We start from the raw sequence: 16565 nt of genomic DNA on the forward strand, positions 1-16565 counted from the left end.
AGCGCTCCAGCCTGGAACCCAAGGGCTAGACCAGCCTGCCGACAACACTCACTCTGATCACAACGGAGTCCCGTAGAGCCGGCTTCACAAACGCACTGTCCTGTCCTCATATTGCAACTTCCGTCACTGTTGCTGCAGTTGCAAGTGTTAGCACAATCTGGGCCCCAGTGGCCAGCGTCACAGGCTGAAACAGAGGAGAGACCACGCCGTGAATGGCAGTGCCCTTTGCTCAGCTGGGCAAGGACATGGGGGAGAAGGGGCTTTTCTTCTCTCCTCTGGATGCATGTGGCTTCCATCAATGGGCACGGCTTATTTGGGCCTAAGCTTTCGTGGGTAAAAAACCCCCACTTCTTCAGATGCAACTCCTCGTTGTTTTTGTGGATACAGACGAACAAGGTTATCCCTCTGATACTAGGGGATAAGGTAACACAGGGTACCACTGCATTTTGTACAGGGTCCTTTGTGCAGCTTGAATCCCCACAAAGGACACGGAAGGAGAGAGGGAGGGCAGGTAGGCAGAGGGGCTGTGACAGACAGTTGCACAGACAGAACAGAGACACATGAAAGCGAACATACACTGAGAGGTGCCCTCCACACAGTGTCCATGGCACACGAAGAGTGCTGTACCTCTCCTGCAGTTATCCCCAGTCCAGCCAGGGGCACAGCTACATTTCCCTGTCACCGGGTGACAATATCCATCATTCCCACAGCTACATCTCATCTGGCAGCCTGGCCCAAACCAGCCAGCTGGACACACTGCAAGGGAAGAGAGATATTAAGAGCAAACTGCTGCAAACGGTGCAGTAGTTACATTTTTGACAGGCAGCGTGTGGTGTTACACACCCTGATTTCCAGCATGGCTCTAGTGCAGGGCCATCAAGATTGGCCCAGCCACATGCTTTAAAAACCCTGCTTGCCTGATGCTCCCGCCTGGGCTGACCAGGTCCAGGAACCTGCCCTGAGGAGCTGCATTCCTTCTGGCATTACTGCTTCCTTCCATACATCAGACAAGGAGGAGGATTAAGCCACTTACCTGCAAGCAGCTAGACTTTAGCTCCATACCACTGCCAGACCACAGAGGGATTGTCTGAGCAGAGCACCGGGCCCCAGGAACTGACTCACTGTGTGACTCTGGGCCAGCTGCACAACTTCTTGGTACCTTGGTTTCCCAGGCATAGGCTACGTTTAAAATTTAGGTCAACATAGTGACATCAGTCAGGCACAGGTGTTGGAACTAAGGGTGCGGTGGGGGAGGGTGCTGCTGCACCCCCAGCTTGAAATGGTTTCCATCGTATACGGGGTTTGCACTTTGGGTCAATGGCTCTCCGCTCCCCCACTGTAAAAATGGTTCCAGCACCCCTACAGTTAGGGGTGTGAGAAATGCACAGCCCTGGCTGACGTAGCTATGCCAACCTCACCCCCAACTCTGTCGACAGAAGCTACCATCACTTGGGGAGGCGGTGTTCCTACACCAACAGAAAAATCCCTTCTGTTGCTGTAGGCTGCACCTCCACTATGGGGTTACGGCACTGCAGCGACGCTGGTATAGTCCTCCTAGCGTAGACATAGTCCCTACAAAAGGGACCCGTGGTAGCTCGTAGGAGCTGCAAGGACACCAGCTAACGCCCGGCACTCCAGGATGTAAAATGCTAAGCGCTGTTTCTTCTTTAGCTCAGTGGTGACAGATAACCACAGGCTCAGATCAATAAGTAGGATAGTCCAGGCCACACCTGTAGGAATCCTAGTGATCACCACCCACGCGCATTCACTGAGATGGAACAAATCCAGCCTTAAATGTCCCCACTTACCCTCCTGGCAGCGACTGCCAATGTACCCAGGTGGACACAGGCAGGCACCCGTGGCCGGGTCACAGCTGGCGTCGTTCTCACACTCCAGGCAGATCTCCTGGCAGCCCACTCCCCAGCGGCCATCGGGGCAAGCTGAAGCACAGACAGAGATGGATGCCAGAGGAATCTCCACTCATTATTCCAAAAGGCAGCTAGTGCTGGGGAAAGACGCCAGCTCCAGAGCCCTGGAGGATAACACGCTCCCTTTCTCCACAGAGCTGGTGTAGTAAGGGCAGGGAGAGGGCAAGCTTCTGTGCAGCCAGTGCATGCAATCCCGCCTTGGAGAGGCCACCCCTGGGGATGGAACCCATTCTGCTGAGAATACTAATACGGTGGCAATTAGTACCAACCGCAATGCGGACACCCGTCCACTAGGAAATGGCTGAAGACCACCATGCTGCCCACTCTACACCTTTCTCACCCTTGCTGTTACTGCTGCTCCTCACATCAGGGCCTGGGGACAGGAAAAGCAAATGCCACGAACAAAAGATGCCCCAAAAACCACTAACGAGTTTTCAAATCTGTTTCCCCCCCACCCCCCGACCCCCATCTCTCATCCACCAGCCCACATTCCTGGACAGAACCCCACCCTCATTCAAATGCTTTCAGAGAGAGTATTCACCCGGTTTACATTCTCCAGGGAGTTTTATTGTTATTTACTTTAAATTAAGCTTTTTTCCTTACTACCTGGATCCCTGGGTCCTACTCCAGAAAAGGGAGGGAAGTTAATGACATTAGAAAGGCAGCACTGAAGTCACACAGTTAAACTTAACAAGCCTTTTCTTCGCCCACCAGGCAATCTTTCCAGGAGTTTGAACAACGTCAATGTAAATGGGAACGAGCTGGGAAATCTGTTTCTTTGATTCCAGAGCATTCTTTCAAATATTACAGCCCTGGGGTGCCTGCAAGCCCTGGGAACCATGCCACAAAGCTATTTAAAAAGAACTAAAGAGACAGGTTTATTTTATTGTTTCTTTATGACTTAAGTGAGGCTTGTGCTCTCGTGATCTGAATTTCCTTTCTTTCAGTGTGGAGCTGGGGGACAGACTACACGCATCCCAGCTCTTGGGGCCAGTTATCTTTATGACAACGGAGTCTCTACGAATGCCATCATCCTGCACTACTCCTGTCTGTCTGGAATCTTCTTCCCTTACCAGCCAAAACGTTCTCTCTGCTGCACCGTTCCATACCGGGAGTGGAATCAGGTACATTGTCTCTACAAACTCAGCAATGCTGCCTCCCCCACAGCAAATGCTATTAATTCCTGAGCTGGTTTTCTGAATCCACTTTGCTTGTTCCATGCATTAGCAGGCTCTGTTTGTTTTCTTCACCTGTTTTGCTTGTTTTTCTTCTGATATTCTAGATGAAAAATGACAGTTTGTGTGCACAAGCCCTAACCCACCAGTTCTTCATCAAAGCCACATTGCTGGGAATCTCAAATGCCACTGCTTCAGAAAGAACAATTCATCCAGTGCCAGGGGATTTACAGTGACACAGAATTCCAGCCAGAGTTACTGAGGTCGAATAGGCTGAACCAAGTTTTCCCTAGCACTTGGAGTCTCTAGGCATCCCAAAGCAGCTGCTGAGTAAGGAACTGAACATTCACAACGCACTGACTGCGTGCAGGCAGCTGGTGCACCTGAAGCCCAGCATCAACTATGTGAGGGACACACGGTAAAGCAGGCCAGCCGCTTACGGGCACTAAAAAAGGGCCTGATCCTGCATGCCTTCTGCATGATGCTGCTTTCCATCCATTCCCACTGGGTTCAATGGGAACTGATGGTGCTCAGCACTCCCCACAATGGCATCCTAAAATTGTAAGAGCTAACCACTTGCTTTTGCTGTGCATTGAGATAGGTTTGCTTTCTTGCCTGCTTTATGCAAGCACATAATTCTGCAACCTAGGCTAGCCCAAGCACTTTCCAATGTGTTTCTTGCTGCTTGATCTTACAATTAGTGAGTTCTGACCTGCTCCTCAGTAAGAAAATGTTTTAAGCAGGTGGTCAGCATTCAGGCAAGATGGTTTCTTCAGGTTGCTAGACAGAGATCTTGCTCAGCATTCCTAAGATTTGCATTTAGTTCCAAAAAGGAGCCAAGAAGCTGAGAAGTGCTAAAGCTGAGTCAAGCATCCTTCTTAAAGTGATAGCAAGACCCTCCAATGGCTGGGGGGAACTATTAAGTGCCGTACATGTGTGTCTTATATTGCTCAGTCAAGCTATTAGAACTAAGACATTTCAATATGACTAATATCTTCCAGCTGTTGTAGCTAACTTTTTTATTTAGGGATCTCTGGTCTTCCAGACATTAAAGGGACATGGTGAGGATGATAAAAAAAAGAAAATATCCATCTGTAAAGAAAAATTCCTTAGACTTCAACACTTGGAAACTCCAATTCACTTTTCATTCCTCACTTGCTTACACGTCATTCAGCTTGGACAATGAACCTCGACTAGCTTGTTTTATTGTCAGTGTCTTGGACACAAGAATAATGCTGCTTTTTTTTTTTTTTTTTTACACTTTCTCACAATCTATTTGCAGGAGGTTTGTAAAACCTCTTTAACAAAAGAAAAAGAACCCCCCAAATGGACAGTTTAACTCTCCCCCCACCACCCGCAGCCACACCTCTTGCCTTCTCACCTCGGCCACAGTCAAGTCCTGTTCTACCCGGCAAACAGATGCACTTCCCAGTGAGCCGGTCGCAGGGGGAGCTGCCACAGGAACAGGATTGTAAACAGTTAACCCCAAACTTCCCTTCTGGGCACTCTACAGTTAAAATAATGGAGGAGAAATCACACTTCACTATGACACATTTTCCAAGAGAAGACTTTCAGCCAATCACAGCTCAGATCCCTCACGTCATCACAAAAGAGATACCTCTTCCCTGACTCTGTGGGGTCACATTATGGCTGTTTCCCGGTGCATGTGTCAGAAGTGGAGAGGGGAAATGGCTCCCTCCACTGGAAAGGAGCATAACCACACTGCATATTGCTGAGGAGCTGGGGAGGGTGGCGTGAACACAGGACCAGACACAGCCGCTGATGCGCTCCATGCTGCAGAGGGAATATGTCTTAGTGGGGTGTGTGTGTGGCCACGCTGTCATTCACCCTAGCCATCATGCCCTCCTCCCCCCTCCAGACCTCACCCTACCCACCAGGCCCACAGTGAGAGGTCCCTGACAAGGAGGCAGCACAGAAATTTCACAGCACCACACAGTTTTTCTATTTGAAATGAGCTCCTCTATTGCTACCTGCCCTTTCACAGGAAAGCTCATGTGTTCAGTAACTACCATTTGAGGCCAAACCGCCCTCCCCTGCTGCCTATGGTTTGCTGCCTGCAAAGTGTCCTTATTAGAGGTACACCCAGAGCACAAACATTCATCCACAGGCAGGAGCTGCCAGATTTTAGCACCTTTAGTGTATTTCCACCAAGACTGGGCATTGTCTGTAAACCAGCCCACATTCCTTCCTGGCCTGGAACCACGGAGGACCTCATGTCAGTGGTTCCCTTGTACTGAAACACAACTGACCCATTTTCTGGCATCTTGTTTCTGTAATCCGACCAATGAAATGTCTGTCAAATTTACCTATGGCTAAATCTTAATGCTCAGGGAAGCTAAAGGAGAATTCCCCCCCAAAACCAAAAACACAGTAAACTAAGGGAGGACGGGAAGGATGTTCACATGGCTAGTTTTTCCTGTGTTCCCTTAGCAATTAAGGAGGATATTTCTGTTTGGGTCAGGGATTTCCTGCCTCAACTGTACAATATGTGGAGAAGTCGCAACCATTCATTTGTCAAATCAGTCTCTTGCCATCAAAATGATTGCGACGGCCTCAATTCAACATTATGATATCGCTGCAGGATACGATAGGAAGGCGAATGCCGTGCAAGAAGCCCCCAGGCTTATACTGAGTCACACGTAAAATGGACGCACACTGGCACACAAACAGACACCACTGACGTCAGTTAACCCCATGCAAGTGCCAAGAGGAATAGCCCTAAGACCCTCCATAACTGCATGCCTCACCCCTTGAGCTACAGAAGTGGCTTTCAACACCTCAGCACATCTGACCTCCCGTCCACTAGAGGGCAGATGTGCACACACTTGCACGCCAGAACACTATTTTCAAATGAGTCAAACCTCGACTCTCCCAAATCATTGCCTAACCCGAAGTCCAAAAAAAAAAACAAAACCACACCTCTAAGTCGAAGACCGAAGTTCTCAGACATTACAGAGTCCAATTTTTATGAGTCAGCACTGTCGACAATGGATAATGTAATGCAAAGCGAGCAAGAGAATTATCATGCACAAGAGGAACGCACATTTTCATTTCCTTTGCTCACTGTGCGAGGCTTGTTTGGGAAAGCCAGATTTTGGTTTTTTGCAGAATGATCTGCTTTAGTAATTAAGTCCCACATAGACCGAGTGCCTCAAAGTTAAAGATCCTTAAATCCTATTTGAATCTCTGAGGAGAGCTCCAGGCTTGGAATGTGTTTGTACACGTGCCCCAGCCTTTCATAAGACTAAGCATTGTAACACACTGACACTCACAAAAGATGGAGGGGGAAAAACCCCCGCACATGTTCAGAGATTTAAAGCAACACTGCAGAGTTTTCTAATGTTTCTCTTCTTTGCTAATGGGTGGCAGATGCTTGTCTTCGCTCTTTAATAGTTTCCAGATCCAAACAAGAGTCAAGAGCCTATTATTTCTATGAAAATATTTGTGTTATTTCCTAGGACTCTTCCCTGAGGACTTTAGCTCCATTCTTTATTCTTTCAAAAAGCATCTCCTGATTGACATTTCCAACCTCTGGACTAGCTCAGTGGCTCCAGAGGCAGCACAGTTCTCTGCCATATGGAAGATCTGAGACCACCAGTGACCTTAGGAAGGACCCCTGCTTCCCAGGTGATTGGAAGCTAGGAACCCTGTAGTGAAGCACAAACTTTGCAAAGGTTTTCTGCATCTCCTCTGGTAGATTCCTGAAACTCTCGTAGATTTGGCAAGGAGGGCAGAATATCAGAGAAAGAGGGCAAGAACTGCAGGAGAATAATGCCTGATTGGCATGGAAGAATCACTAAGAAAAATCAGTGGCATTAGCATTTGGTCAGTCCCATGGGCATAACATTGGCCATGATGGGAGACACAAGCATGAATCTAACTTTGAGACAGTGTTGGACAATCCTCACAGGGCTCAGCAGTCCAGCACAGATGCGCAACCCAAAGATCAGACTTTTACCACAAAAGGGTGCCAGCTACAAAGTTTGGATGCGACCATCCCAAAGTTTTGAGGTGTGCTCAGCTACAGGGTTTATCCCAAGTTTCTGGTCTAGAAAACTGACAAGAATGGGCTGACAAGATTTTGAGCACCTCCTGCCTACAGTCAGAGCTAAATTAACCTTACACAGACAACTTTTCTTGCTGTATTTTGGCAGAGCCACTTATACACCTGGATAGTACCAGGAAGCATATGACAATTAAAACATTTTTGGAGGGAAAAAAGGAGAAGCACTTTCACGAACCTCAAAGAAAAAAGAATCCGTTTGAGTTGGTTGAAGTGACAGGCAAAAGAGTGGTGGTGGGGGCCTCTGGGGTCTCTCTTATTTCCCCCCGTCGCTTTTTGCAGCACTATTATTCAAACACAAAATTAAGCCACAGAGCTTGTTGCTAAGAGGGTAGTCATGTCAGCAGAGAGCGTGGGTTGCAGGCACAGAGCCCAAGCTGATCGAGATAGATTATTTGCTGTCATTGGCTTTTCACAGGAATGTAGAATAGATATAAAAGCAATCCCTTTGACTTGCTCTACTGGAATATTTTGGTGAAAATCTACGGCTTTCACCTTCACTGATAAAATGAATGGGCTAAATTTTCTGTGCTGTTATTCAGCATAAGCACATGCTACTAAATTACACTAACATTTGGTAGTCACAGTCAGAATTTGGACAATGAGCAGCAGCGAGTGTTTTTATGCTGTGGGTTTTTTCCTTTCTATGTCTGAAGACGACAGCACTTGGATATTTCCTATCAGATCCAAGAAGTTGGCACTAAGGTTAGAGGAGACAAAAATGGGGCCCAGAGGGGGCCACTCCTCCCCCCGGCATCCCCATGGACCAAGAACTGATGAATGAACACGTGACATGCTGCAATCACACAGGTCACTCTGTTGGTGTGTTATAGCCCTTCCCCCACCTGTGTCTGTCTTGTCTACTCTGACCAAAGCTCTTCAGGGCAGGGTCTGTCTGCCACTCTGGGTTTGAACAGCGCCTAGTACAATGGGGCCCCTTCCTTGGCTGGCCCATAAGCAGCAATGTCAGAAACACGTAATAACAATAATTAAATGCGCCAAGAACAAAACAGCTACACAAAAGGGGATGATGCTTTTTGATCCGTGGGCCAAACTGGAGGCTGGACCAAAGTCCAATTTTCCAAGTTCTGTTGCAGTCATGTTTCCTGGTTAATCATCCCCTTACACCTCACAGCAACAGTTCTTCTACTGTCTTTTTACATTAATCTACGAGAATTCACTGCAAGAAAATCTAACATGCACCTCTGCCATGAACTAACAAAGCCAGGGAGCTCGTACAGTCTGAGCACTGCACCGCAGTTAGCCGGGAGGTTCAGTCATGTATTCCAGTTGCCAGGCTGCCTGGCAGGACATTGAGAAAAGGATCATATGGGGGCACCAGGTTAAATTTTAAGACCACTGAAATATAAGATTTTCTTCTCCTCTTTCAGATCAAAAAAAGCTTTAATATGGAATAAAACGCAGAAAGGAGACTCTGACTCCATTCTGCCAGGGATGGAATGCCTGAAAAAGAACAGATGTCAAAGGAAGAAGAAGAAAATGCTGCTAAATATCATCTTCATCTACAAAAGCCGAGGCACCCAAATGGCAGGATAAAGTGTTGCTTTTTCCTCCTGCTCTGATTAAGAATCATTATTAAAAAATGTTTCCCTCCACACTTTAAAAAACTGCAATGCTTTGATACAGCCCCTGGGTGTTCTTTTATCATCTAAAGCCATTTCAATTTCAGCTTATTTCTTCTGGCTTCACTCCTATAGGGAGAGGAAGCTTAAATTGACCCCTACAGATGTTCAGACTCTGCACAGGCAGCAGCTGGCACAGGACACTGCAGGCACCCTGGAAAGATGTTTGGCCTAACAAGGAGAAGTACACAAGAAGGTGGAATGTGTGAACTGGAAGTTGGGACATAGAAGAATTTTGTCCCAATTCATTTCTGAAATTCACAAGCCCTTCAGTGAACTTGAGAGGCAATAAATCAGGGCTCATCCTTGGAGAACTAACAGACAAACTCTAGCCACGTTACAGCGCCCAGTCACTGAACAGACATATAGAGGCAACATTTTCAAAGGGACTTGCGATTGTGGATGCCCAACTTGAAATATCTGAAAGAAGCCAAATCAGGTCCCTTTACAGTGTCCCACACTGGGGATCCAAAACTGGAAGTACCCAAAGACACCAGTAGTGGCTTTTGAGAATTTAGACCAGAAGCCACACAGGAACGGCTTTAATAATGCTTCATTTCAAAGAACTGCCTGCCTAGAAATAAACCATTCACACCAACCCTTGTACAGAGTCTGTGTCCTTTATTTGTCTAATAAGCATTTTACAATGAAATATGCCACCCTCAATGTAAAGTGCTGTAAATGCCTCTGTAAATATATCGATGTATTAAAAACTGGTGTTCTAAATAGTTTGGCACTGATTTGGAAGCCAGTTATATTGTACTTCCAATGAGACTTAGGTTTCCAAGTCACGTAGGCACTTGCGAAAAATCTACCCCGTATCTACAGCGTGCTTAAAAATTGTTACGTGTGTCATTAACGCCTTTGTAACCTTTGAGGCAAGTAACCTTTAGAACAGTAGAATAGAGAGGAACATATATTGACCCCAAGCACTGTAGTCATGCTATAGCGAGAGGAATCAGCCTTGCAAAGCATAAAGTATCTGGACTCCACCTGCCGAGTTATTCTCTCTCTCCGTTTTTAGAGCATGTTGGTTACTGCAGTACCTGGGAAATCTCCTCCCTAACCCCCTGTGGTTTTGATACACTATAACAAGCTGAACAGCGGCATTCAGAGGTAGCTGCCAGCGAAGCTCACTGAGCTTCTGAAAAGTAGAATATGATACATGCACAATCTGTGCTGGTGCAACACTTGTCCTTCCGCAACCCAGTTCCACATGCGGTTTTTACCTTGGTCGCAGTTCTCCCCATGGTAACCCTCGGGACACTCTTTCTGACACTCTCCGCTCACATGGTCACAGGAAACTCCCAAGGGGCAACTACATTTGTTCTTGCAGCCACCACCATAATAGCCAGAGTCACACTCTGTTAATGACAGACATTGAAAAGAAAAAGCATTCGGCATTAGCAGACAGACCTGGGAAGAACACGCTGCCCAAACTGAGTATCAGGGATTTGAGGTACCTGCAGCGGAACGCTAACAGACCCCTCACTGATCTAATATATCACACCTAGCTGGACTGTGGACACAAGTTCAGGGAGTTTCCACCGGCATCCAATGTGTGTGGAACTAGACACCCTAAGTTAGCTGACCAAGGCTGAAAATTGGGCTTGCTCCTGTTCTAATTCACAGGATGTCCTTGGGGAGGATCTTAGTGGTTCTTTGTTTTCCCAGTAAAATTAATGAGCGGGGGAAAAAAAGGAAAGCCCAGGGAAATACTCCCCTAAACAGCCCATGTCACCTGACCACTCACTTGTCTGACACCTTTTGCCATGATAACCAGGTTTGCATCTGCAGGAGCCATCCTTCTTGTCACACTCCTGGGTATTCTGCTGCACACACAGGCATTCTTCAGAGCACCCAGGCCCATAGGCCCACTTCGGGCAGGCTAGATGTGTTGGGAAAGCATCATTAAGTGCTTTGGGAAACCAAACAGCAGAGAACAACCAATAGCATCATTATCACCCTCCAAAGACCCTGCCCAAAGGGAACTCTTAGAAAGATCTGTCTGACAGTGTTAGAAGGTAACGGTGTTAGAAAGGGTTCATCCTGGTTTTGAAAAAGTTAATGTGGGCCTGAGAGGCTAACTAACTCACCTGGCTGCACCTAGAGGGTGGGAACCAGGCCTAACTACAGATGAAGCCAAGCTAGGTGATGACTATAAAGGAAGGAAGACCAGATTAGAAGGGGGCTGCAGGAAGAGAATGTTTCAGTCTGTCGTTGGCTGTAGAGAGTGGAGAGACTGGCAGGGTCAAGGAGGAGGCCCAGGGAGATAGCTGGCCTGGGGGATTCTCCCTGAAGTACAGAAGTCTGAAAGGATACCAAGAGAGACAAGGAGCAGCCATCAGGGTGGAGCAAGCTGCAGTGGTGAGCCCTGATAAAAGGGCAGGATCTGGACTTCCGAGGAGAGAGCCCTGGGAGGCATTCAACTGCGAAACAGAGAGGGATGAAAGGTCAAGCCCGAGAAGGGAAGAAGTTGGGTGTGTTTGTTGTACTTTTAGTTAGGGATTTTGTTGGGGGATTCCAGAGGAGAGCCCTGCTAGTCCCAGCCTTGAGAAAGGGTGAAGCTAGAGAGGTTGTGGGGAAATGGCCTGAAAAAGAAAGAGGAAGAAGTCCAGGCAGGCAGCAGCAAGGAGTCTGCATGAGGCCCCTGATAAGAGGATAAGAATAACTGAAAGCCCTGAGAGAAGGATATGAGGATCATGGGACCCAGAGATGGGGTAAGGACATTGTTACCCTGGAATGGTTGGGGACTAAAATGTGACCTGGCTGAAGGGCCAAGTCATGAGAAGAAGCAGACGATGGCATGGAAAAGGAAAGCTACCTACACCACACCCAGCCACCAGGGGGCACACCAGCAGTCAGCCAACCCTTCTATGGCTGGCCAGACTCACCTAAATGGCAGTATCGTCCGTAAAGTCCAGGGTCACACAAACAGGCCCCGTAAATTCGATGGCACCGACCTCTGTTGGCACAGTTGCATTTCTTCCTGCATTGTTTCCCAAAGAATCCTTTAGGGCAGCCTAGAAAGAGGAAAATGTACTCCGGTAAGAACACCCAGCACAGGAGTGTCACGTCACTTTCAAAGTGGGTGCTGATAATGGAACTTGGCAAGAACACCCCCATTGCAAAATCACTGCCTGTATAGGATAACAAATTATCACAGTCCTACAGGGCACCTGGATGTGAAAGACGGAATGGATCATTCTGTCATGAAGAATAATGTCTGCCTCTCTGTGAGATAAGATATCAATAAGGGGGTAATCAAATCATATGCTTCTGGGCATTATCCAATGGCTGCGGGGATCAGAAAGGATTTGCATCTCTCACCTCATGTACAGGGCTGTTTATTAGGTTAGATGCATTATGGAGTGTTGGGACTCTCTCTGAAGCATCAGGAATCAGCAAATACCACAGACGGGATACTGGACTTGATAGAGAGTGATTTGATCTAGTGTGACACATCCTATGCTACAGGATGATGACAAACCCATTCTACAGACAGACCTCTACAAACAACTAGAAAACACCAAATTACCATTGTCAGCTCCGGGACACCTTTCAGTGCAAAGGCTCCCAAAGTGCTTTACAACCAGAAATGCACAGAAGCACTGAAATGCAGCCGCATCCAGGGTACCAGATGGGAAGCACCAGGTTAGAAATAAAGGCCAGTGGGAAACAAATGCCCTGTGATTTCTGATGACCCCCTAGATTAAACAGAACCTCACCCAGCAAATCACATGGTACTTCCTCCCTTTATGCATCCAAGATACTCCCCAGTGCACCCAGCACCATTGTTTCCACATTGGAAGGACAAAGGGCTGAGTCAATCCTGCTGGCAGCCAAACATGGAGTTCCAGGAAGTCTAGCTTTTTCAGACCTGACACTTAGACCACTAAGCCACCCCCTGGGAAAACTGACAATCATATTTGAACTGTTAAAGGAATAGAACAGTTGCCAGGTTTTTATTAATGCTGAAGAATTTAATATTAGAAGCATATGCCAAATACACTGCATCCGCAGAACACTCCCACCATCAGAGGTACAGGTAGCACAAGCCTTCTCCCATCTGATAACAACATCATACAGTTTAGGAAGAAGGAAGGCTGTCTGGCCCAATTCGCCAGCTCTTTATTGTTTATCTTAACCCCACCTTCCTGCTTTTTCACTGTGCCCCTCAGCTGCCTCCTTCCTAAGGAAAAACGTCTGGGTGTGCCTCAAACTCAGATATACTCTGCTTCAATTGCCTTCTCCAGCAATGGATTCCGTCTGCTCCTAACCACTTGAATGAAGTCATTTTAATGGAATTTCTTACTGCCTCCTTGTTTTCACGTTTTTAGATTATATCTCCATGATTTTAACCCTTCAGGGTGAAAAATAAATCAATATCTACCCCAGTTCAACTGATCCCTTTTGTGCAAGAAGATGGGAAGCGACTATTCTCAAATGTCTCCAGTGTCTACCTCCACTTCAGCGACAACCATGACACCTTTCCACACCACTTCTACTTCTTATGACTTGGAACCTTTTTTCTTTTTTTTTTTTGGCTGCCTTCCACTGAACTTTCCCCAAGACAATCATCTGCTAAGAGGCAGTGCCCATTACTGCTCCCTGTGTCTCAAGGAGGACGTCACTGATCTGCTAAACTCGGGCTGCAAGGTGCGTGGGGCAGGAATTTGGGCGTGACCTAGAACACTGATTCCTGGCAAGTGGGTTTTTCAATCACCCTTTTCATATGGAAAAAAAAGTCTCTTTAAACACAAGACTACGTGACCCAGCAAGTGAGATGGAATCTAGGGATGTGTCAGAGTCTCACACACAGTGATGTTCCAAGCAAAGGGTTAAAAGATGCCAGGTGCCCTTAAAATACAGGTGTCAGGTAACAGATTAAAGAATATAAACTGAACAATAGAGCACATCCTATGTAAAGTGCTTCTAAGTTTTAACAGAACCACAAGTGGACAGTGAACCCCTGGGCATCACACTTGGCTATGATCTCCATTTATCACTAGAGCAAACACTCCACTATAAAGTATCAATTCAAATAGCAAATGAACTATCCTGTTAGCTCTGGGAATGGAGTTTGTAAGCAGTTAAGAAATATTGTTTTCCTCTTGCTCTGTCCCCAATTTCATTAAAACACATTCTACAGTAAAAAGAGGAGAGCAAGACAATTAGGAAGGTACAACCCCCAGCACCTTGTGCAAGAATTCAGGGCCCAGAATAGCAGAGAGACTGCACCTATCCTATGCACAGATCCCTCTGTCCTTCCTCCACATGTATTGCACTGATATCATTCTTTCCTTTTTCCAGTACTTTATTAGCATTAACTAATCATCACAACACATTGGTGAGGGCACAGAGATACTGATTGCCCATTTTACAAATGGGGAAGCTGAGGTGGAGAGGTTAAATGACTTGCCTGAGGTCACTGAAAGAGTCAGTGTCAGAGCTGATATTGATGCTCGGGAGTTCCTGGTCCGCTGTCCTGTGCTGATACTTTCTGCTCTGCCCACCCCAGCTCCCAAACTGCTTAATCTGTGCATGAAACATTACTCACAATGTGCGTGGCACAGTGAGTGCGGCCAGACTGTGCCTTCAGTTACAGAACCAGGAGCACAGGGTGGCCCAGTGTTTCTATCAGCCTGCTGTCTAACTGCTTAGAATGAAGCCTTCCCGCACAGAAGCACCTCCCTCACCATCATGTCACTGGGCTAAGGGGAGCGAAAAGGGGGAGTCTCATTACTGCATGAAGCAGGAGATTGGGAACTTGACCATACCATCCTCACACAGTTCTCCACTGACCCCAGGTGGGCAGCGGCACTTCCCAGTCACTGGATCACACGTGCCTCCATTCTTACAGTGGCAGGTGAAGCTGCAGTTCCTCCCAAAGGTGCCTTCGGGACAGGCTGTGAGGGGACAGAGAGACAGAGGTCAGAAAGGCGATTGTACTGTCACAGCTATTTGTTGATTTGTATTGCCCTAGATCAGAGGCTCTCAAACTTTTTTTTTCTGCGGACCACTTGAAAATTACGGAGGGTCTTGGCGGACCACCTCTTTCCAAATGTTGTTTGTACCATTAGCTATATAAAAAAAAAAACCCTTAATAATAAACTTTTTTTGTTCTATAAATAAAAGCACACGACTCATTTTAATAGTAGTAGTCTTAACCTTTCTAACGTGACGGATGTGCCCTCTCTCCCCCGCCACAGCAGCCCCCAAGTTGGGGCTGGGAAGGAGGGGGGTCTCCCCAGCAACCACAGCCCTGGAACTGGGGAAAGTCGTCTCTTTCTCTGGCCGTCGCAGCCCTGCAGGTCCCAAATTCCCCCCACCCCCTCTTCTCACCCCATTGCTCCCTCCCACCTACTCCCTATTCCCCCCAAGGCCACCACCTCACCTTACATGTGCATCTTCTCCAGAGTCCAGGCACCTAATTAGTGGAGCCACACCTGTGCGGCTCCACTAATTAGATGGGTGGCCCTTCATTTTGTCATGTGCAGCCGCCCAGGTGTGTACCTTAGAGGGAAATATCTGTGGACCACCTGAATGGAGCTGGCGAACCACTGCTGGTCCATCGACCACAGTTTGAGAACCACTGCCCTAGATTGACAGATTAATTACAATAAGGTCTGACACTCAGCCCAAAGGGTTTCCAGCAAACTCAGTGAGACCTTTCCCTGCTTGACTTGCAGCAAGCACGTCCTGACATCGTAGTAATTCAAATGGATGACAGTGAAGCAGAGAAAGGGACATGGGGATGTCTGAAACCAATACAGTGCAGTGGGACTATTCGCATGCCTGCTCTGCACCACTCTACTCCAATGCATCCTAGTGCTGGTGCAGGGCCATAGGAAAATCAGAGGATGAGCAGATAAGGTGTACTCTCAACTGGTGCTTCTGATCTCTGGTGCCAGCTAATACTCAACCTTCTGACTAAGACCTCACTGCCGACTATGTTCTTTTTTCCTTCTTGCATTTGGCCTGTTATCCTATGTATTGTATTTGTCTGAATTAGACTGTAAACTCTTCAGGATTGGAATCTTGCCTTCTATAGCTCTGTGTACATCATTAATGATGGTAGCAGTAAGAATGAGCCAAAAACCTCAATGGATAAAAACCTCACAGTGTACAGAAATTTAGAGAAAGCTGAACAAAATTTGGAGATACGGTTCAGTTTAGATACTTATTCAAGCCTCTGATGTTTTCTTCTCCTCTTTTCTACAACAACCCCACCTGTCATTATATCGTACACTATGGAAAACACCTGGAAAACAAACTTTTTCAGCTTTGCATTTATTTGCTGAAAGGTACATGCCAAAATATTTTTTTAGAAAATAAATCCTGAAACCCAGATGCCAATTTCATTACCATTTAGGCAATATATGTATTCATTTTTATGTACTCTCTTCTGAAATACACACCGTTAATTTTTCCTAAAGTTACTTACTTAAAAAATAGATTTGCCTCAGGCCATGGAGTTCCATTAATATTTACAAGCACGAACCCAGCCAGGGGGTAGGGAACCTTGCCTTTCCCTTTCAACTCATTGCAAATACAGTTCCAAATATTTAAAAAGCAAAATAAGGACTCCAGAAAGTACTGGTTGGACAAGCAAGATTTTGGGCATCAAATTCAAACTGAAATTGCAAATATCAGCTAACTGCAGCCCTTTCTCTGAAATGGGCATCAAATGCCAATAATGTTTAAATGGAAAGAGGCCCCAGGGGAAAATATT

General features: G+C 46.7%; 1 protein-coding gene across 8 annotated transcripts in view; it reads right to left on the minus strand.

The window, feature by feature from the left end:
- MEGF6 (multiple EGF like domains 6) overlaps nt 1-16565 on the minus strand; it is a 254954-nt gene that overhangs the window by 24361 nt on the left and 214028 nt on the right. For all 8 annotated transcript variants that reach the window (XM_073316365.2, XM_073316363.2, XM_078849309.1 and 5 more), the window contains 8 exons: nt 14611-14739; nt 11725-11853; nt 10584-10718; nt 10060-10194; nt 4485-4610; nt 1809-1940; nt 628-756; nt 53-184 (listed from right to left, as the gene is read on the minus strand). In XM_073316365.2, coding sequence (XP_073172466.2) covers nt 53-184; nt 628-756; nt 1809-1940; nt 4485-4610; nt 10060-10194; nt 10584-10718; nt 11725-11853; nt 14611-14739 — 1047 coding nt within the window. The remainder of the gene's footprint in view (nt 1-52; nt 185-627; nt 757-1808; nt 1941-4484; nt 4611-10059; nt 10195-10583; nt 10719-11724; nt 11854-14610; nt 14740-16565) is intronic.

The sequence above is a fragment of the Lepidochelys kempii genome, chromosome 18 (assembly GCF_965140285.1).
Source record: "Lepidochelys kempii isolate rLepKem1 chromosome 18, rLepKem1.hap1, whole genome shotgun sequence".
NCBI lineage: Eukaryota > Metazoa > Chordata > Testudines > Cheloniidae > Lepidochelys > Lepidochelys kempii.